General features: G+C 43.0%; 2 protein-coding genes and 1 pseudogene across 2 annotated transcripts in view; 2 read left to right on the top strand and 1 right to left on the bottom strand.

Annotated features, from left to right (window-relative positions):
* LOC138947871 (solute carrier family 49 member 4 homolog) overlaps positions 1–22,486 on the bottom strand; it is a 33,574-nt gene extending 11,088 nt beyond the window's left edge. The window contains exons 1-8 of the mRNA XM_070319432.1: positions 22,358–22,486; positions 20,102–20,529; positions 18,514–18,604; positions 17,087–17,250; positions 11,600–11,674; positions 9,603–9,656; positions 9,162–9,291; positions 218–326 (exon numbers count right to left, since the gene is read on the bottom strand). Of these exons, the coding sequence (XP_070175533.1) occupies positions 218–326; positions 9,162–9,291; positions 9,603–9,656; positions 11,600–11,674; positions 17,087–17,250; positions 18,514–18,604; positions 20,102–20,486 (1,008 nt within the window). The 5' untranslated portion in view covers positions 20,487–20,529; positions 22,358–22,486. The remainder of the gene's footprint in view (positions 1–217; positions 327–9,161; positions 9,292–9,602; positions 9,657–11,599; positions 11,675–17,086; positions 17,251–18,513; positions 18,605–20,101; positions 20,530–22,357) is intronic.
* LOC138947870 (piggyBac transposable element-derived protein 4-like) lies at positions 2,062–4,696 on the top strand (annotated as a pseudogene).
* Positions 5,335–8,072, top strand: LOC138947872 (uncharacterized). The gene is made up of 2 exons (XM_070319434.1): positions 5,335–6,531; positions 7,370–8,072. Exons 1-2 carry the CDS (start codon positions 6,050–6,052, stop codon positions 8,058–8,060), a joined length of 1,173 nt encoding a protein of 390 aa, XP_070175535.1. The 5' UTR covers positions 5,335–6,049; the 3' UTR covers positions 8,061–8,072.
* Positions 22,487–22,788: the final 302 nt, after the last annotated feature.

Genomic DNA, 22,788 nt, shown 5'->3' with positions numbered 1-22,788 from the left:
ACCTCGCTGATACCGTGAGGTTTGAGTATAACACAGGTAACTGACCTCGCTGATGCCGTGAGGTTTGAGTATAACACAGGTAACTGACCTCGCTGATGCCGTGAGGTTTGAGTATAACACAGGTAACTGACCTCGCTGATACCGTGAGGTTTGAGTATAACACAGGTAACTGACCTCGCTGATACCGTGAGGTTTGAGTATAACACAGGTAACTGACCTCGCTGATACCGTGAGGTTTGAGTATAACGTTGATGACACTGGACCAGCAGTTAAGCACGCCCTGAGACAGTCCGTACGATATCCCCAGTATCCAGAACTGAGGTAGTCTGCACAAAACACAAAACACTAACAACAGCCCTTTAACAACAGCGATCTAACAACAGCGATCAAACTGATGACAACCTTCAGGCATTTAAAGAGCCGCTATGATATACATGTACCTTATTTGCATTTTTTTTAACCAAAATATGTCATTTGACAGAGATAGAGAAAGTCATTGTTCTACAAGACTGAACTCACAGTCGACAAGTGTACTATGTTACATGTATTTATATTCCATGGTGTGAAAACTTTATCATGTCTTATCATGTCAGTGTCAGCTGTCTAGGAAAGCTGTGTCACCATATTCTCAATTAGTTTTGCTGTCATTTAGCGTAATCTGTTTCGGTGGAGATTCTCGTAGACTTTTCTGTGCGGTTTATGCTATTATGCTAATGCTATATAATCACTCCGTAGACTCCTTCGCAGCTGGAGCGGTAAGTTGAGTGGGGTTTGTGTCTCGATAAAACAGCTTCTTGTATAAACATTTCGTAACTTTGCACATTAAGATATGTCTTGTTAGATCTGTTAGTGTTTCTTCTACACGCCGATGTACTTTTTGGGTGCATATTTTGTATACAGGTACATAACAACTGAAAACGGCTGCTTGTTTTGAAATTTTACCGATGCACCCGAGTACCGGGACCTTTCGTCCACATCACTAGGTATGTGAATGTTTCTAGATCTAAACAGATCAAAATTTCTAGATCAAAATGTTTCTACATCTAAAATTTTCAACACTTTGAATTAATTTACAGCCTGTATGCATAAGATCTAGAAAAAGTCACATAGCTAGTGATGTGCATAAAAGGTCGCGCTACTGGGATGCATCGGTAAAATTTCAAAACAAGCAGCCGTTTTCAGTTGTTATGTACCTGCGTAACGCACTGTGTTCTTTGACTGTTAAAGTTAAAATAACGGGTAAGTGCGAGATTTGTTCAATCTCTAGCTCATGCCTCTCAGATCGTCATTCAGTTTTTAATAAAAATGAACAGTTTGAAGGCGATTGGTGCTCAAATTTTGGAGAAATTCACGTTTGATTTTTAGATCTAGATCTAAATCTTTCATCACTTTACAATCGCCTTAATGCGCAGTATAAATTTTCATTCATTCATTCATATGGGGTCGCCCGACCGGGGTATCGAACCCGAGACCTTTAGGTTACAAGTCCAACGTGCTACCGACTGCGCTACCCGGCGAAGAAGAAGACCAAGCTAAGAAGAAGAAGAAGAAGAAGAAAAGATCATCGGTTTCTGTTTTTTGGTTCAGTAGGTAGAGATACTGCCCCATAGTAACTCTCCATGGTTCCTGCAAAATAGCTCCAAGCCAATTAGAGGACATAAACATGAGTGTGCAGGGTCGGTGGTCAAACACAAACGGTGGGCAAACACGGCAGCTGCGGGGGAGAAACACGGCAGCTTCGGGGGGCAAACAAAGAAGTTGTAGGATAATTCTCATTCTCCGAATGCTTTTCGCTGTCTGCAAGGTCCTAGAAGCTTGAAACTCGGCCTCAGTACTGCAGAAAGGTTCAGGTTTTTGTGGAACTGATGGCAGTTCTTCACATTAAAGTTTACACCAGTAATTTGTTACGAATGCTACGAAATTTGCTTCTGTGCAGTTACAGGCGTGATATTTTACAGAATCACGGCTATAATATACAAAATATGCACCCAAAAAGTACATCGGCGTGTAGAAGAAACACTAACAGATCTAACAAGACATATCTTAACCTTTAAAGCGCGATGGGCCACGATCGTGGCTTCACGGTAGAGTGCGATGGGCCACGTTCGTGGCTTTGTTTACGTATGGTCGGAAATCGTTCGACTATCATCGGCAGCCTTCGTAAAACTGTCTCGTTTTGGTTTAGTCACTTCCTCCATGTGTTGTGACATCCCCGCCATTTACATTTTGTGACTTTGTAGCTCGATTGTTTTGCAAAAATGAGCGATGCTGAAAGCGACAACAATGATGAGAGGAATGTTGATGACACCAGCGAGGAGTCAGTTGTTGGAAGCGACAGTGGCGAAAGTGATGACGGTGAGTGAAGTAGCTTTCTTGTTTCGATACTTGCATGCGTTGGCTTCGTTGTTGTTCATTCTGAAAGTGGGTGCAGTCGACGGTGATGGGGAAGGGGGGGGGGGGGGGCGGGGCAGGTTAGGCATGGATTCATTGGTAATTCTGGCCAAAATAAAGCTAGCAGACTGGGAATTTTGAATTGAAAGCATTCTTGCTGCTTCTCAAAACAACATAAAGTTAAAAAAAAATTAATGACAATAATTTTATTTACTGTTTTTGCCCTTGGTTGTGTCAAATATTGAAGAAGACATAAGTGGGCGTGGCATGGGCGGATTTGTCTCCAGCAAATAATACATTGCTTATAATTTCAGTGGCTAAATTTGTATAGATGTCATGATGTGCTGTTTGATTTATCATACTATTCTTTGAAATATATTTTTGGAAATAATATTTTTGATTTCAATCCAGATTCTTTGAAATATTGCTGTTCAGATGCAAATTTAGAGTGAAACATGTGAAATTAAAACGAGCAGTTTGGAATCTTTTGATATCCCAAAAAGATATATTGCAGAAAACATATTATAGCAAAAATGCTCATTAGTCTTCTCCTTTTTTGTTTGTTTATTTAGAATCTGGGGAGAGTGCTGCTGAGGACAGTGGTGGTGAGAGTGATGGAGGAGACGCAGGCGGAGTTGCCCCTGTGGCTGGCGTGTGGTTGCCCATCATCGGCGCTGATGTTGGCCGTGTTCTGTGGCCTTTTACTTCTGTCCCTGGCCCCAGGTATGATGCCCCCCCTGCTGATGCCAGACCCATTGAGTATGTGGACTTGTTTTTCAGTCCTCAATTCCTCAATGCCATTGTGGCTGACACAAATCGTTATGCTGATCAGTGGGTGGCAGGACATCAGCAGCATCTCCAACGCAGTCCACAGTCCAGAGTCCACAGGTGGATCAGGCAGGGCCAGACAAACCTTGAAGAGTTGAGAGCCTTCATTGGTATTGTCATCAACATGGGATTAATCCAGAAAAGAAACCTACAGGCTTACTGGGATTCTTCTCATGAAAGTCAGTCCACACCTTGGTTCATCAAGCACTTCTCCCGAGACCGCTTCCAGCTTCTGCTCAAGTTCCTCCATTTTGCAGACAACAACAACATGCCAGATCAAAACCATCCCAACTACAAGCTGTACAAGATCCAGCCAGTGATAGACCACTTTCGTGAGAAATTTCTTCACTACTATCAGCCTCACGCGGACATATCCATCGACGAGAGCATGATTGGATACAAGGGAAAGACCCCCTCACCTTCGCATGTTCATGCCAAACAAACGGCATGCCCGCTTTGGGATCAAGCTGTGGTGCCTATCCGACAGTACCAACGGATATTTGTGCAGGTTTGAGGTTTGCAAGGGTGCACATAACCCAAGAGATCCAGAAAATGTACACGGCACCACGTATGCCCTCGTCATGTGGCTGATGCGGGACTCTGGCTTTCTAAACAAAGGCTGCCACCTTTGCCTTGACAATTATTTCTCCTCACCACTGCTGTTCCAAACTCTGCATGTTCAGCAAACCACTGCTACTGGCACTGTGAGGACACACAGAAGAGGCCTTCCTCGAGACTGCATCACCAGAAGGCTGAGGAACGGGGAAGTGTCCGAGCGAAGAAAAGGACCGCTGCTGTGTGTGGCATACAAGGATGGCAATAGAAAGCCTGTTCTTCTGTCAACTGCTGCCACAGCTGGCTACTCTGAACACCAGAACAGGAGGGGCAACAGGGTCCAGAAGCCAAACACTGTTCTTCTCTACAACAAGACCATGGGAGGAGTGGACCTGGGTGACGCCCAACTCTACATGTACCTGGCGGAGAGGAGGACCATGAAGTGGACAACAAAGGTGGCATTCTCTCTGTTTGGCAGGGCAATCCTAAACAGCTACCTGCTCTACAAGATGAATACCTCTGATGCCCCTGTACTGTCCAGGTACCTGTTTATGGTGTCTGTGGTGGAGAGCCTGGCTGGTAACTACTACCCACCACAGAAAGTTGTGCGCAGGAGGCGTACAGCTGCTGAGATCAGGGCTGCCAGAGACAACCCCCAACCCCAGCTGGTTGCAGCAGCCCCTCAAGCTGTTCCTGCTCACCCCCTTGAAGGACATGTCCTGGTCAAGCTTCCAGTTGGGAGGAAAAGGAACTGTGTGGCTGGACATGGCACTCGTGTTCGCTCTGGCTGGGAGTGCCCTGGTTGTGATGTGGGGCTCTGCCCAGGCTGCTTTGCTGCACACCACAAGCGACCCAGGAACTAGGCTTGTGCCTTCAGCAGCAACAACAGGATACTTATCAGATAGTATCTACAGTTTTGAGTGATTTTGACACTGTGACAGACAGACCATACCTTTCAAATACTGTGGTAGACTTTTTGGATTACCTGTTTGTGGAGCTTGTTGGATACATTTTGTGGGATATCTCCAGCTACATACCAGGTACAGTCTCTTTTTTATTTTTATCACATTCTACATTATCTCTACTTTCCAAAAATGTATAGGTTTACCTATCTAGTGTTACTAATAAGCATATAAGAGCCTTAAGGGCAGAGGTGGCACGGAATTTTAGCAAACATTTGTTCAAAAACGTGTTTTGGGTTTTTGTTTTTTTCAGGTACTTTGAACATCATAGAATCACTGTGTGTTGTTTATTTTGTCAATTTCATCGTTTATTTTGCAATAAAGTGGTGATTTTCAAAGTATGTGTACATGTGTGAGTGCTGCAAGTGTGAGAAATTGCTGAACAATCTATGTTTTCAAGTCCTTGCAACAACCACGATTCCCCGAATAAGCTTGGCAGTAACACATCGAACGGTTGAGCGGGAATTCCCGTTTTCTGTGAACGTTAAAAATAGACATGAACAGTCCGTTATTTCCGTACAACGGCCGGATCGCGCATCAACTTTTTCAGACAGTAATATGAATATTCATGAGAACAACCTCTAACCTTTGAGAAACTTCTCTGGTTGGTCGTTGTCAATGACCACAGTGACGCGCATGCGCAAACTGCCTTATCCGTTGTAAACACAGTGTCGATTCCACGTAACTCAATATCAACTATCAACCAGCAATGTCTACTCCGAAATTCGCAAGGATCTTCCCAACGCAAAAGGAAGAATCAGCTTTCAGATGCTCGAACAACGAGGAAGGAAAAACCAGCAGGCGACGAGAACGCGCCTGAAGTTGGCAGAGCAGAGACAGTTGTTTTGAGAGATAGTGCTGACGCGTATGTTTCGAATCGACTCGGAGTCGAACCTCGGCCAGTTTTGGGCGATGTGAACCGTAATCAGCCTCAAATCGAAGGTATTTCTGCTTCGGCGACAAAACTGAGGAGATTTAGTGGTGCAGGCATCGACCTGAATGCTCAACCACCAGCTGAGCTAAATCGCCGTTCGTGGTGTTTTGCCGAGTGCAGTCAGTTGAACTGAGAACTCGCTTCTCTCTGATGTGAAGTGCCCGGAGTGCGAGGCAGGACATGTGACAATTCAAGTTGGTGACTCGATGGGCTTGTCACAAGAACTAGTGCTGTGTTGCGACAGCTGCCAGTATTCACGCACAGAGTATTCGTCGCCAAGAGAAAACAACCTCAACCACAGACAAAATGTTCCCTTTGAAGTGAACAAAGAGATTGTGCTATACACTCCAGTGTGGACAAACTGTGCACAGTCTTTGGAATGCCAGCGATGAACAAGAGTTCCTATCATCGCATAGACAAACGAGTCAATGCCAGCATTGTGGAAGCTACAGATGCCACACTTAACGAAACAGTGGAGTTTGTGAGGGAAGCCTACAGGGAAACATTTCCTCAAGGCAGAGTGAATGCTGTGAATGATGATGGTGAGGAAGACGGTGCTTGGGAAGATGATGATGGCATTCTCTGGGTGGATGTGGCCTTTGATGGTACATGGCACAAGAGAGGATTTTCCTCACACTATGGAGTTGGCGTTGTTGTTGATGTTCTGACTGGGTATGTGCTGGACTTCTGTGTGAAATCCACATACTGTCACACATGTGCGATGAACAAAGAAAAACTAGAGGGGATGACCGCTGCCGAGCAACTACAGTGGAAGCAGCTTCACCAGCCTGACTGCAGCATTAACCATGAGGGATCTGCCAAGTCTATGGAGAGGGACACAGCCTTGGAGTTGTGGGGAAGGTAAGAATATTGTTCTAATAGCCTATACACTCTTCCCTATATCCTTTATTTTCAAATACAGAATAAGACAACATGAATAAGGTTGCGCTAAAAAGTAAATTTTATTTAAAATTGTATAAAGCATGGTACATTGTGGGTGTTTCTTTTTCTTTACAAAGAAAGATGAAGACCAACAAAACACAACACAGAAGCACATATTTTTGCAACAAAACACTGTCCACAAACCCTTCACAAATACATTTTCTTTTGTTGATAAATCATTAAATGTTCACAATGTCCTAAAGGATCAGCTAGGCTGGGAAATTTTTTATTGAATCTGCAAATTTCAGAGGAAACCTGACAACTTTTCTATTGAAAAGAAAAAGTGTCCCAAACAAGTTGGGATCAAACTCATTGTCAGTGTGTGTGCGTGTGTGTGTGTGTGTGTGTGTGTGTGTGTGTGTGTGTGTGTGTGTATGTGTGTGTGTGTGTGTGTGTGTGTGTGTGTGTGAGAGAGGGAGAGATGTGTGTATGTATACATATATATTCTAACAAGTACAAGTTAAATGTTCACCCTCTATGAAAAGATCACTTTATACACACTTAGTACACAAGCCAATGTAAATTGGCACACTTTCCAGTAATAATAATACATGTATGTATTTTTTGCTGGGAGAGGCCTCCTGATACTCTTCACTAAAGTAATATCCAAAATCATTTTCATTCGTGGGTCTGCGTCTGTATCTCACCAGGACCTTGTTGGCCCATGAACCCCAGTCTTTTTCATATTTTTTTTCAAGACAGTAGTTATCCAGCCAGTACTTTACACTAAGTTTTTTTTAATTTTTCTATGCTGCAGGTCTGTTGAGCGTCACAACCTCAGGTACAGAACTATGCTGTCGGACGGAGATTCCACAGCGTTCAATGCTCTGGCTGCAGCTCAGCCCTACGGTCCCACACGTCCCATCACCAAGCTGGAATGTACCAACCACCTCCCCAAGAGAATGGGCACAGCTCTCCGCAAGGCATCAAAGGATGGAAGGCTTGGTGGAAGAGGGGAGGGGCGACTAACCAAGGAAAAGTGTCAACGCTTGCAAAACTACTTCCGTAGCGCGATCCTCAACAACCTTGAAGATCAGCGAGCCATGGAGCAGGTGATCTGGGCCACTTTCTTCCATGTGACTTCAACTGACGAGGACCCTCACCACGACAGATGTCCAGCCGGGCCAGCCTCATGGTGCTTTTTTCAAAGAGCCAGGGCAGAAGGGCAACCACCACCTCCACACGCAGGGCACAACGGCACTGCCTTGTCCAGGGAAGTATCACATGCTGTTCTGCCCATCTACAGGAGAATGACAAATCCCATTCTTCTCAAGCGCGTGGCCATGGCAAGACTCAGAACAGTAATGAGTCTCTCCACAATGTCATGTGGGGACACTGCCCCAAAGAAGTCTTTGTTGGGAAAGACCGGGTGGAAGCAGCCACCGCTGAGGCTGTCGCAAAGTTCAACAGAGGCAACTTTGCACTGGCACAGGTCATGGACCACATGAGCTTGCCAATTACTGAGCTTACGTACTCATTCTGCTTTGGCCAAAAAAGACAAGGTGAGGGTCCAGAAGGCGGAGAGAGTAACAGATGTGGCCGCTGTAGCAGCTCGTAGGGCAAGATGTGCTGGTCGTCAACGTCAGCTGGAGCAGCGAGAAGACCAGGAGGGGGAGGTGTACGGTGCTGGACTGATGGGGGATGGAGGGGAATAAGTACCAACATCGTTTGAAGAAGACTCGGAACAATACATGAACACACCCAGACTCTTTTTTCAGCAATTTGTCTTCATAATGTGTAAAGAAACACTTTACAAACTTTCAAATGCAATTTTCTCTGAATATGGGTTTTCAAGGACGGTATCAACGCGGGAAATGATATTTCGTCAGAACTACTTGTGGTAGAGTTATAATTTTTTTTTTACAGGAGTAAGATTTGATTTTGCCAGACTCTTACAGAGCGGTTTTTGTAAAACCCATCAAAAATTTTTTTTAGAGAATATAATATAAGCCTGATTGGGTATTTTGGGGGCAAAAATTTATATCTCTCAATTTATGCTGCTGAATTCGAACTGGGGTAATTTGGTCAAAATGGCTCTGTATAAGTCTGAAACTGATATCTGGGAGTAATTTTCACTGCATTTGAAGCCTGTAGCTTCAAAAATGTCTTTTGAATTTCATGGGGCGTGGTGTGTAATTTTCGTATTTTTTTAAAGAAATTGGTATTTTTTTAATGAAAATATTACTTGCTGGGTCAAAAACTGGGCATGCAGGTGCTTTTTTAGGCTTTCTTTCTACGAAGTACCCCTAAACTTCAAAGAAAACTTACAAATATTCAGATTTCATTTTTCGTGCCACCTCTCCCCTTAAAACAGAACACAGGTAGTGGCGGCTAATTATTCTTTGTTTTAACCATGATTTCTGAGAGCAATAATAATTATATTTAGCACTGTAAGGGTTAATGTGCAAAGTTACGAAATGTTTATACAAGAAGCTGTTTTATCGAGACACAAACCCCACTCAACTTACCGCTCCAGCGTGCGGGGTGCAAATACCCGTGCAGCACGCAACACACCGCTGCGAAGGAGTCTACGGAGTGATAATGCTTACCTGACAATATTTTGGATTCCCACAAAGAAGTCGTCGCGCTGCACGGTGGCCGACACGCTGGGAGGTAGCGGTGGTTTCTTGGGCAGGTAGATAAAGATGAGAAGGAACAACATACACGCCCACCCGCACTCTGTGGCACAGAAACATTCAACAACAGTTTCAGTCAGTATACGAAGCACAAGAATCACCTTTGATAGATAGAGAATGTTTAGAAAGTGCTCAAGAAAAACAACAAGGGGACTGTGTAAACAAATGAGAGTGTAAAAAGTTGGCTCTGTAAACAAATGAGTGTAAAAAGTTGGTTCTGTACAATAATGAGTGTAAAAAGTTGGTTCTGTACAATAATGAGTGTAAAAAGTTGGTTCTGTAAACAAAATATGAGAGTGTAAAAAGTTGGTTCTGTAAACAAATGAGAGTTTTAGAAGTTGCCTGGGTGTTTACCAATGTACATCAGTCGATGGATGGCCTCCCTCTCTCCGGACACTCTCTCCGCTTCTGAAAACAGACAACACATCTCATCTCTCATATACACACACAGAGAGGACAGCACAGACAACACATCTCATATCTCATATACACACACAGAGGACAGTACAGAAGTAACACAACCAATCTGACACACACAGAGGACAGTACAGAAGTAACACAACCAATCTGACACACAAAGAGGACAGCACAGAAGTAACACAACCAATCTGACACACACAGAGAGGACAGCACAGAAGTAACACAACCAATCTGACACACACACAGAGGACAGTACAGAAGTAACACAACCAATCTAACACACACAGAGAGGACAGCACAGAAGTAACACAACCAATCTGACACACAGAGAGGACAGCACAGAAGTAACACAATCAATCTGACACACAGAGAGAGGACAGCACAGAAGTAACACAACCAATCTGACACACACAGAGAGGACAATACAGAAGTAACACAACCAATCTGACACACACAGAGAGGACAGCACAGAAGTAACACAACCAATCTGACACACAGAGAGGACGGCAAAGAAGTAACACAACCAATCTGACACACAGAGAGGACAGCACAGAAGTAACACAACCAATCTGATACACAGAGAGGACAGCACAGAAGTAACACAACCAATCTGATACACAGAGAGGACAGCACAGAAGTAACACAACCAATCTGACACAGAGAGAGGACAGCACAGAAGTAACACAACCAATCTGACACACAGAGAGGACAGCACAGAAGTAACACAACCAATCTGACACACACAGAGGACAGCACAGAAGTAACACAACCAATCTGACACACACAGAGAGGACAGCACAGAAGTAACACAACCAATCTGACACACAGAGAGGACAGCACAGAAGTAACACAACCAATCTGACACACACAGAGGACAGCACAGAAGTAACACAACCAATCTGACACACACAGAGAGGACAGCACAGAAGTAACACAACCAATCTGACACACACAGAGAGGACAATACAGAAGTAACACAACCAATCTGACACACACAGAGGACAGCACAGAAGTAACACAACCAATCTGACACACACAGAGAGGACAGCACAGAAGTAACACAACCAATCTGACACACACAGAGAGGACAGCACAGAAGTAACACAACCAATCTGACACACACAGAGGACAGCACAGAAGTAACACAACCAATCTGACACACACAGAGAGGACAGCACAGAAGTAACACAACCAATCTGACACACACAGAGGACAGCACAGAAGTAACACAACCAATCTGACACACAGAGAGGACAGCACAGAAGTAACACAACCAATCTGACACACACACAGAGGACAGTACAGAAGTAACACAACCAATCTGACACACAGAGAGGACAGCACAGAAGTAACACAACCAATCTGACACACAGAAAGTACAGCACAGAAGTAACACAACCAATCTGACACACACAGAGGACAGCACAGAAGTAACACAACCAATCTGACACACACACAGAGGACAGCACAGAAGTAACACAACCAATCTGACACACACAGAGAGGACAGCACAGAAGTAACACAACCAATCTGACACACAGAGAGGACAGCACAGAAGTAACACAACCAATCTGACACACACAGAGGACAGCACAGAAGTAACACAACCAATCTGACACACACAGAGAGGACAGTACAGAAGTAACACAACCAATCTGACACACAGAGAGGACAGCACAGAAGTAACACAACCAATCTGACACACAGAAAGGACAGCACAGAAGTTACACAACCTTCACAAGACATGCTACACATTTCACAAGACAGATCAAGGGTCAAAAGCAGTCAAAAATTGTGTGTGTCTTACAATCAAATTAATCAGGCCAGAAAATTGTCCTTTTGATTACACAGAGAGGTATCCTGGGTCTTTCTGTAAATCCTTGATTTCAATCTTTCGAAGAATAAACGAGATATTTGTCAATTGCACTCACTTGATTCTGTGCTGATCAGAGCACTAAATTCGACGTCTGTCGAGTTCTTAGGAACATCAGGTACTAGCATCGGTCCTGCAACAAAAGAAAAGAGAAAGCGTACAAGTTTCATCTGTCATTGTCATATGTCATGATTTTCAACATGTACCAGAAACTCATTAATACTTGTGTACCATTGACTGGGGTATCTAGGCTGGCATCTAATTCAGTGAAAACCCATTTTAAGACCTCCAACAATCTGAGCAAATCAGATCTTAAAGTAAATGGGATCTTAAAATGGAGGGAAAGGAATTGACATTTATGAACAGAAAAGCTGAAAAGGCAAGGTCTTAAAAGGGGGGGGGGGAGTCCTAATTAGGTGGTCTTAAAAGGGGGGGAGTCCTAATTAGGTGGTCTTAAAAGGGGGAGTCCTAATTAGGTGGTCTTAAAAGGGGGGAGTCCTAATTAGGTGGTCTTAAAAGGGAGGGGGAGTCCTAATTAGGTGGTCTTAAAAGGGGGATTCCTAATTAGGTGGTCTTAAAAGGGGGAGTCCTAATTAGGTGGTCTTAAAAGGGAGGGGGAGTCCTAATTAGGTGGTCTTAAAAGGGAGGGGGAGTCCTAATTAGGTGGTCTTAAAAGGGAGGGGGAGTCCTAAATAGGTGGTCTTACAAGAGGGGGGAGTCCTAATTAGGTGGTCTTAAAAGGGAGGGGGAGTCCTAAATAGGTGGTCTTACAAGAGAGGGGAGTCCTAAATAGGTGGTCTTAAAAGGGAGGGGGGAGTCCTAATTAGGTGGTCTTAAAAGGGGGGGAGTCCTAATTAGGTGGTCTTAAAAGGGAGGGGGAGTCCTAATTAGGTGATCTTAAAGGGTGGTCTTAACACTATTGTGACTAGCACTGCCACGGCGTTGACGTCCTGCCTGCCCAAGCTTGCCACCAAGAAACTTACCAAAAATCAGTAACTGTAAAGAAATCTGTCTAGCAAGCTTGAATTAAGTCCAATCACCACCAAATTTTTTGTACTAATTAAAAAATGGATGCCCAGATCAGTCGTGCTATTTATAAGTTTGTCACGCGATTTGTTTTAGCAAAGGGGGGGTGAAAGGGGGATAATTTGTGTTTTTTAACGTTTTTTTGTGTGTGTTTTCTTTTCCACTGCTTTTTTAAAAGTTATTTTTTAACAGAAAGTATTATAAATAATTTTATAACCAAACAAGGTGTAAAACCTATGAATTAGCTGAAATATTGTTAAAATTCTACACAGAAATAAGGAGACAGTACAAAGAAAAAAACAAGCAAATCCCGCATTCACTCACAGCATCCTGACTCAAATGAAACAAAACTGTGACAGTCTCACCAAATGATGTCTAGGTAATCCATATTGAATATAAGTCACATTTTCACAACAAAGTCCCAACTGTACACATATGAACATTTCCAAAAGGATTAGGACGCTCCAGCCATCCATTGTTATCAGTGCTGCCACGCCCCCCTTGCAACTACACATTCGAAGATTCATGCAGTACCACCCTAACACGTGTAGTTTGCCGACTCATACTAGCAACACTGAACAGGACTGTTTCTTCCTCAATATCACTGCTATTATCGCTTTCTTGAGGCGAAAACAACACGTCGGAATCATGATCTACAGGGTCCTCAAGATCCAGCATCCGGAGAATCTCCTCCCGTGACAAGGCTCGCCTTCGATTCATTTTTTTTCTCGAAAAAACCACACAAATCAGGCTAATTTTACATATCAATCAATCAATCAATGAGTCTTATATCGCGCATATTCCGTGGGTACAGTTCTAGGCGCTCTGCAGTGATGCCGTGTGAGATGAAATTTTATACGGCCAGTAATATGGCGGAAGGGCACGCAAAGTGTGTCAAGGGAAACAACTCAATTTACTGCAAGCTTCAAAAACCGGGAAGCAATCACGAGTCGTGTACCCTGTATGGCTGTTACTGATTTATAAGCGTCCCGTCCATGGGCGTGTCAGCGCTGTTACTGATTTATCAGTGTCCCGTCGCGAAAGTGTTAAAAGGGAGGGGGAGTCCTAATTAGGTGGTCTTAAAAGGAGGGTGTCACTGTAATGCCTCTTTCAATTTCCTGTTTCACCTTCTGTGCAGCTGTGTATGAGATTCAAACCCTATTCAGAAATGACAAAATCTCTCTTCTAGGCAAAAGCTGAGTCCTTGAACTAAATAAAGGCACATGTGCCAAGGGAGAGTACTCAGTATTACACTGTGAAGGAAGTTGATAAAGAGTTGCTTCCCTTTCACTGGGCCCTCTGAACAGGATGTGAATTGTGTCCCATGAAGCAGCCTGTTGCCGACACTATATCAACACTTGTCGGTATAGAGAGGTTTTTGTTTTCAGATTGAATGACATGTTGAGTTTCTAAAACTCGCCCAACATTGATGTAAAATAACAAGTCCAGTATTTCTGGTACAAGGGAACGCTCCCCCCACATTTACCTTCATTGTAACACTGCCTCCCTTTGCAAGCCGGATTTTCTGGTACAAGGGAACGCTCCCCCCACATTTACCTTCATTGTAACACTGCCTCCCTTTGCAAGCCGGATTTTCTGGGGGTTATTTGGGTCTTAAAAGGGAAGTTCCACTATCTCTAAGAATAGTAAGAGTCACACGCTTTACTGCCTATATAAGGAAAAAGAGAAGTTCCACTATCTCTAAGAATAGTAAAAGTCACACGCTTTACTGCCTATATAAGGAAAAAGAGAAGTTCCACTATCTCTAAGAATAGTAAAAGTCACACGCTTTACTGCCTATAGAAGGAAAAAGAGAAGTTCCACTATCTCTAAGAATAGTAAAAGTCACACGCTTTACTGCCTATATAAGGAAAAAGAGAAGTTCCACTATATCTAAGAATAGTAAAAGTCACACGCTTTACTGCCTATATAAGGAAAAAGAGAAGTTCCACTATCTCTAAGAATAGTAAAAGTCACACGCTTTACTGCCTATATAAGGAAAAAGAGAAGTTCCACTATCTCTAAGAATAGTAAAAGTCACACGCTTTACTGCCTATATAAGGAAAAAGGGAAGTTCCACTATATCTAAGAATAGTAAAAGTCACACGCTTTACTGCCTATATAAGGAAAAACAGAAGTTCCACTATCTCTAAGAATAGTAAAAGTCACACGCTTTACTGCCTATATAAGGAAAAAGAGAAGTTCCACTATCTCTAAGAATAGTAAAAGTCACACGCTTTACTGCCTATATAAGGAAAAAGAGAAGTTCCACTATCTCTAAGAATAGTAAAAGTCACACGCTTTACTGCCTATATAAGGAAAAAGGGAAGTTCCACTATATCTAAGAATAGTAAAAGTCACACGCTTTACTGCCTATATAAGGAAAAAGAGAAGTTCCACTATCTCTAAGAATAGTAAAAGTCACACGCTTTACTGCCTATATAAGGAAAAAGAGAAGTTCCACTATCTCTAAGAATAGTAAAAGTCACACGCTTTACTGCCTATATAAGGAAAAAGGGAAGTTCCACTATATCTAAGAATAGTAAAAGTCACACGCTTTACTGCCTATATAAGGAAAAAGAGAAGTTCCACTATCTCTAAGAATAGTAAAAGTCACACGCTTTACTGCCTATATAAGGAAAAAGAGAAGTTCCACTATCTCTAAGAATAGTAAAAGTCACACGCTTTACTGCCTATATAAGGAAAAAGAGAAGTTCCACTATCTCTAAGAATAGTAAAAGTCACACGCTTTACTGCCTATATAAGGAAAAAGGGAAGTTCCACTATATCTAAGAATAGTAAAAGTCACACGCTTTACTGCCTATATAAGGAAAAAGAGAAGTTCCACTATCTCTAAGAATAGTAAAAGTCACACGCTTTACTGCCTATATAAGGAAAAAGAGAAGTTCCACTATCTCTAAGAATAGTAAAAGTCACACGCTTTACTGCCTATATAAGGAAAAAGAGAAGTTCCACTATCTCTAAGAATAGTAAAAGTCACACGCTTTACTGCCTATATAAGGAAAAAGAGAAGTTCCACTATCTCTAAGAATAGTAAAAGTCACACGCTTTACTGCCTATATAAGGAAAAAGGGAAGTTCCACTATCTCTAAGAATAGTAAAAGTCACACGCTTTACTGCCTATATAAGGAAAAAGAGAAGTTCCACTATCTCTAAGAATAGTAAAAGTCACACACTTTACTGCCTATATAAGGAAAAAGAGAAGTTCCACTATCTCTAAGAATAGTAAAAGTCACACGATTTACTGCCTATATAAGGAAAAAGGGAAGTTCCACTATCTCTAAGAATAGTAAAAGTCACACGATTTACTGCCTATATAAGGAAAAAGGGAAGTTCCACTATCTCTAAGAATAGTAAGAGTCACACGATTTACTGCCTATATAAGGAAAAAGAGAAGTTCCACTATCTCTAAGAATAGTAAAAGTCACACACTTTACTGCCTATATAAGGAAAAAGGGAAGTTCCACTATCTCTAAGAATAGTAAAAGTCACACGATTTACTGCCTATATAAGGAAAAAGGGAAGTTCCACTATCTCTAAGAATAGTAAAAGTCACACGATTTACTGCCTATATAAGGAAAAAGGGAAGTTCCACTATCTCTAAGAATAGTAAAAGTCACACGATTTACTGCCTATATAAGGAAAAAGAGAAGTTCCACTATCTCTAAGAATAGTAAAAGTCACACGATTTACTGCCTATATAAGGAAAAAGGGAAGTTCCACTATCTCTAAGAATAGTAAAAGTCACACACTTTACTGCCTATATAAGGAAAAAGGGAAGTTCCACTATATCTAAGAATAGTAAAAGTCACACGATTTACTGCCTATATAAAGAAAAAGGGAAGTTCCACTATCTCTAAGAATAGTAAAAGTCACACACTTTACTGCCTATATAAGGAAAAAGGGAAGTTCCACTATATCTAAGAATAGTAAAAGTCACACGATTTACTGCCTATATAAGGAAAAAGGGAAGTTCCACTATCTCTAAGAATAGTAAAAGTCACACACTTTACTGCCTATATAAGGAAAAAGGGAAGTTCCACTATATCTAAGAATAGTAAAAGTCACACGATTTACTGCCTATATAAAGAAAAAGGGAAGTTCCACTATCTCTAAGAATAGTAAAAGTCACACACTTTACTGCCTATATAAGGAAAAAGGGAAGTTCCACTATATCTAAGAATAGTAAAAGTCACACGCTTTACTGCCTATATAAGGAAAAAGGGAAGTTCCACTATATCTAAGAATAGTAAAAGTCACACGATTTACTGCCTATATAAGGAAAAAGGGAAGTTTCACTATATCACAAAGCTGTCCCTAATTGAGCCCTAAGTTGACTTTACATTTGCAAGGACTTTGAAAAGTTTTTTCTTTTACAAAACTTCATGCAGCCAGCATTGTGAAGTAGACTTCCCAATGTTGACTTTGTGAAGTAGACTTCCCAATGTTGACTTTGCACGCTTAATATCAGGCTTTAGAAAAGCAAAGTACAGCCTACCTATAAGGAAGCCCGAGGCGGTACCGAACATGCCGAAGAAAGTGCCTACGGAGGTGGCGAGCGTACGTTGTTCTGGGGGGAACCAGGTGGCCGACACCGCAGGGGGGCCCGCCATGGCGATGGGGCCTGCCAGTCCATTCAGCGCCTGACCCACGTTCATTAGTCTGACAGATAGTAATGATGATAATAGTGACAATGATAACAACACCACAGGGGGGCCCGCCATGGCGATGGGGCATGCCAGTCCATTCAGCGCCTGACCCACGTTCATTAGTCCGACAGATAGTAATGATGATAATAGTGACAATGATAACAACACCGCAGGGGGCCCGCCATGGCGATGGGGCCTGCCAGTCCGTTCAGCGCCTGACCCACGTTCATTAGTCTGACAGATAGTAATGATGATAATGGTGACAATGATGATAACAACACTGCAGGGGTGCCCGCCATGGCGATGGGGCCTGCCAGTCCATTCAGCGCCTGACCCACGTTCATTAGTCTGACAGATGATAATAATAACAATAAGGGTATTTATATGGCGCAAATCCTAACATAGTTTCAAGCGTCTTACATTCTTTAAAGGCACAGTAAGCCTCCCGTAAACCATCACAGATACTGTCAGGCTTTTACACACAGTACAAACACCCTTCCATTTGAACGCTCACCGAATGGGAACATCCTAGGTGCCCTACGTAAAGAGCGAGCAATTTTCAAAGAATTAATTTTTTGGATTGTCTCCATCACAATCGGACCGTGGTACGTTTTGGCGCTAGACCTAACTTTTAAAATCTAAATAATAAATTGACAGCTTGTTACACAAACATTCTTAAATCATAAAAGATTCTTTTTTCATCAAGACAAGATCAGTACAATTCGAAGTTTTGAAAGTTTGAAAAAAGAAAAGCCCGGAAGCAGGGTCACGCAAGGTCGTGGTTCTCGTAGCAGAGGACGGTTTATACCTATCGCCAGTTCCTCTGAACAGTCAAAAGCCATCGCTAGAGTTCTTGTGAACCACATCCGTTTGTTTCGTGCATAATCAGAGGTACATAATAACGTGCTATTGCAGATAAGCTCACAGCGAGCCGCATTCAAATTACAAACTGACAACTGCATTGTGAAAAAGGGAAACTGGGTCCACGATGGCTCAGGGGTAAGATAAACCACGCAAAAATAAATTCTTTGAAAATTGCTCGTTCTTTACGGAGGGCACCTAGGATGTTCTCAAGCGGTGAGTGTTTAAATGAAAGGGTGTTTGTACTGTGTGTAAAAGCCTGACAGTATCTGTGATGGTTTACGGGAGGCTTACTGTGCCTTTACCCAAATACTGTATTAAGAAAAAAGAGAGGGGAGAGAGAAAGAAGTGCCGTAAATGAAATGCAGGAAAGGGGGAACTTCTTTATAACATGCAACAAGACTGTGCGACTCACATCGTGACTCCTGGTGGCTCCATGGTGAATATTCTCACCACCGTCCCCGACGCGATTAAGAACGCCGCCCACAGAGACGCCACCCGTAGACCTGAAACGTACAGCACAACTCAAAACAGGTCAAACAATTATATGTACAAGGGAAGCTTTGTTATAGTATCATGACTATATAATCCTTTCAAAAATTTGTATGGTTAAATTGTTGTTGAGGGTAAACAGAGGGTTTTAGTGTGGGATAGGCTGGGAGGGGAGGGAACTGCTGTTGGCAGACACCAGGACTGAAGGGCATGCACAAAGCGGAACTGGATGCCAACCAAATGGGTGGTACGTCTGATTGCTTGAATTGAGCTTATGCCCATCCTAATGGGTGGTACGTCTGATTGGTTGAATTGAGCTTATGCCCATCCTAATGGGTCGTACGTCTGATTGCTTGAATTGAGCTTATGCCCATCCTGATGGGTGGTACGTCAGATTGGTTGAATTGAGCTTATGCCCATTCTGATGGGTGGCACCCAGTCTTGCTTCATGCACCTCAGCCCAATTCAGGCAGACAGACACCAGTGACATTGTGGAACTGAGCAATACAAAAACCTGGATCAAAACATCCAGCAAAGAATAAGATGATCCCACCCTTGTGTTCCATGGCCCAGATAAGTGGGACTGTCCCCGTGATGAAGGAGATGGGTAAAACATGTAGCAAAGAATAAGATGATCCCACCCTTGTGTTCCATGGCCCAGATAAGTGGGACTGTCGCCAGATGGGTAAAACATGTAGCAAAGAATAAGATGATCCCACCCTTATGTTCCATGGCCCTGATAAGTGGGACTGTCGCCATGATGAAGGAGATGGGTAAAACATGTAGCAAAGAATAAGATGATCCCACCCTTGTGTTCCAAGGCCCAGATAAGTGGGACTGTCGCCACGATGAAGGAGATGGGTAAAACATGTAGCAAAGAATAAGATGATCCCACCCTTGTGTTCCAAGGCCCAGATAAGTGGGACTGTCGCCACGATGAAGGAGATAGGTAAAACATGTAGCAAAGAATAAGATGATCCCACCCTTGTGTTCCAAGGCCCAGATAAGTGGGACTGTCGCCACGATGAAGGAGATGGGTAAAACATGTAGCAAAGAATAAGCTGATCCCACCCTTGTGTTCCAAGGCCCAGATAAGTGGGACTGTCGCCACGATGAAGGAGATGGGTAAAACATGTAGCAAAGAATAAGATGATCCCACCCTTGTGTTCCATGGCCCAGATAAGTGGGACTGTCGCCGTGATGAAGGAGATGGGTAAAACATGTAGCAAAGAATAAGATGATCCCACCCTTGTGTTCCATGGCCCAGATAAGTGGGACTGTCGCCGTGATGAAGGAGATGGGTAAAACATGTAGCAAAGAATAAGATGATCCCACCCTTGTGTTCCATGGCCCAGATAAGTGGGACTGTCGCCGTGATGAAGGAGATGGGTAAAACATGTAGCAAAGAATAAGATGATCCCACCCTTATGTTCCATGGCCCTGATAAGTGGGACTGTCGCCATGATGAAGGAGATAGGTAAAACATGTAGCAAAGAATAAGATGATCCCACCCTTGTGTTCCATGGCCCAGATAAGTGGGACTGTCGCCGCGATGAAGGAGATGGGTCCCCAGTTGGTCAGCATTCCGATGTTGCTGGTGTCCCAGTCAAATGCGTCCTCGGCGGTGGACGAGATCGGGCCGAAGGTGTTCCACACGCCGCCCTGTGTGCCGCACATCAGGCTGAACAGGATCAGGATGTACCAGCGACGTCGGTAAACATGTGTCTCGTCCTCACCCCGTGTGTTGCCGCCGTCATGGCTGACCACGGGTTGAAGAAGGGGGGAGTACTGTTGGTCGCTGTTGATGGAGTGGTAGTGGTGAGTGGTGCCCCCTTGCTGGGGGTCAGAGCATGCCGGGTCGTCACCATGGCCACCCAGCAGAGGTTCTGTCGACATTCTGCCAGACTTCGATCTGTTGCCGGGATGCAGTCACTCTCACCTGCAACACCGATGAATAATCTTGTCATCATTTTTATTTGAAACGCATACATCAGAAAAAAACTTCATACTCTTGGTCTACGGTCAACAGGCTTAACATCTATGATTTCTATTCTTCTTCCTGGTTGCATTCAGGGCAACAGACTTAACATCTATGATTTCTATTCTTCTTCCTCGTTGCATTCAGGGCAACAGGCTTAACATCTATGATTTCTATTCTTCTTCCTCGTTGCATTCAGGGCAACAGGCTTAACATCTATGATTTCTATTCTTCTTCCTCGTTGCATTCAGGGCAACAGGCTTAACATCTATGATTTCTATTCTTCTTCCTCGTTGCATTCAGGGCAACAGGCTTAACATCTATGATTTCTATTCTTCTTCCTCGTTGCATTCAGGGCAACAGGCTTAACATCTATGATTTCTATTCTTCTTTCTCGTTGCATTCAGGGCAACAGACTTAACATCTATGATTTCTATTCTTCTTCCTCGTTGCATTCAGGGCAACAGGCTTAACATCTATGATTTCTATTCTTCTTCCTCGTTGCATTCAGGGCAACAGACTTAACATCTATGATTTCTATTCTTCTTCCTCGTTGCATTCAGGGCAACAGGCTTAACATCTATGATTTCTATTCTTCTTCCTCGTTGCATTCAGGGCAACAGGCTGGCCAACACACAGCAGGTGCCTGCAGTACCATTCTCAGCAACCTCCAGTACCATTCTCAGCAACCTCCAGTACCATTCTCAGCAACCTCCAGTACCATTCTCAGCAACCTGCGACACTGCACATGCACTTGCCTCAATGATACATATCATAAGCGTATAACTATTCACATCATTTATTTTTTCAATAGCATCATTGACAGTCATCACGTAGTCATATTTGGGATTCTTTTTACCAGAATGCAGAACATTGCACTTTGAAACATTAAAAAATAATTTCCATTTATTTGTCCAATCCTGAAGTAAGTGTATGTCTTTTTGCATGACTGAACTGTTTGTTGCTTTATTGTATAGCTTTGTATCATCCGCAAATATCTTGACTATACCACTAACCACATCTGGTAAATCATTTATAAACACTGTAAATAGAACCGGCCCCAAAACGCTGCCCTGTGGAATTCCGCTGAGAACTGCTGCTTGGCTCGACGTTTCCTGTCCAACTCGTACCCTCTGGGACCGGCCACTCAAGAATGACCGAATCCAGGAAAGGACGCTGGAACTAAACCCATACGAAGCAAGCTTTAGGAGTAATCTCTCATGCGGCACAGTATCGAAAGCCTTCTTAAAGTCACAGTAAATAATATCTATGGCTTCACCTTCATCAACAAATTTTGTGAGGTCTTCCATGACCTCTATGAGTTGAGTGACACAGGAACGTCTTTTTCTAAAACCATGCTGACAGTCAGCATATAAATTATTGATAGAAAATGCGCTTAAGGGATTCGACCTCCCCAACTGACCAGAGCCCAGTCATATTGCCTACTTAACGCCTTCTTGTTACGTACTTTCCGAGATACTCCATTACTCGGTTTGATATGAAGACGTGTCCTCATCAGACAACGGCACTGCACAGCCCTACAAACATGAGTTGTTTCTCTGCACTTGGAATAGAGTTGTATGGCAAGCAGTGTGCAGACTGTGGAACTGAAACTCTGTCAAGCAATCACAAAGTAACATTAATTGAATGGACCACACAGTTCGGGATGGAAAGACGAGCAAATTAGCAGACGACAAAATGGCGCAGCCGCTGTATTTTTACTTATTTTATGTATGATCTAATGCACTTACACTCAGTGAAGTTCCAGTGATAGGTGGTTAACACTTACCTCAAACCATTTTTACAGGTCGTTGTGACTGCAGATGTATATTATGGTCCCAAACAGAGAGTATTACATGATAGAAAATGCGCTCCCACTTTTCTTCTTCTCTGTCACATGACACCCAGTAAACAAAGAGCAGTTAACTCAATATATCTTTTTACCACAATCTTACCCAAACATGGCAAAAGGGCTGCTGGTGAAACACGGAATTTTTACTCCACGAAAAATTTACTCCGGAGTAAGAATTTCGTGACACCTTTCGTACGAGAAAAGAACTCCCCAAGGCACACAAAAATTACTCCCTCCACGAAATTTTTACTCCCCATTTTTACATTTAGTCAAGTTTTGACTTAGGGTTAAGTTTTGACTAAATGTTTTAACATAGAGGGGGGAATCGAGACGAGGGTCGTGGTGTATGTGTGTCTGTGTGTCTGTCT

Source organism: Littorina saxatilis, linkage group LG14 (assembly GCF_037325665.1).
Source record: "Littorina saxatilis isolate snail1 linkage group LG14, US_GU_Lsax_2.0, whole genome shotgun sequence".
Classification (NCBI taxonomy): Eukaryota; Metazoa; Mollusca; class Gastropoda; order Littorinimorpha; family Littorinidae; genus Littorina; species Littorina saxatilis.
This window is presented reverse-complemented; position numbering and strand designations above follow the sequence as displayed.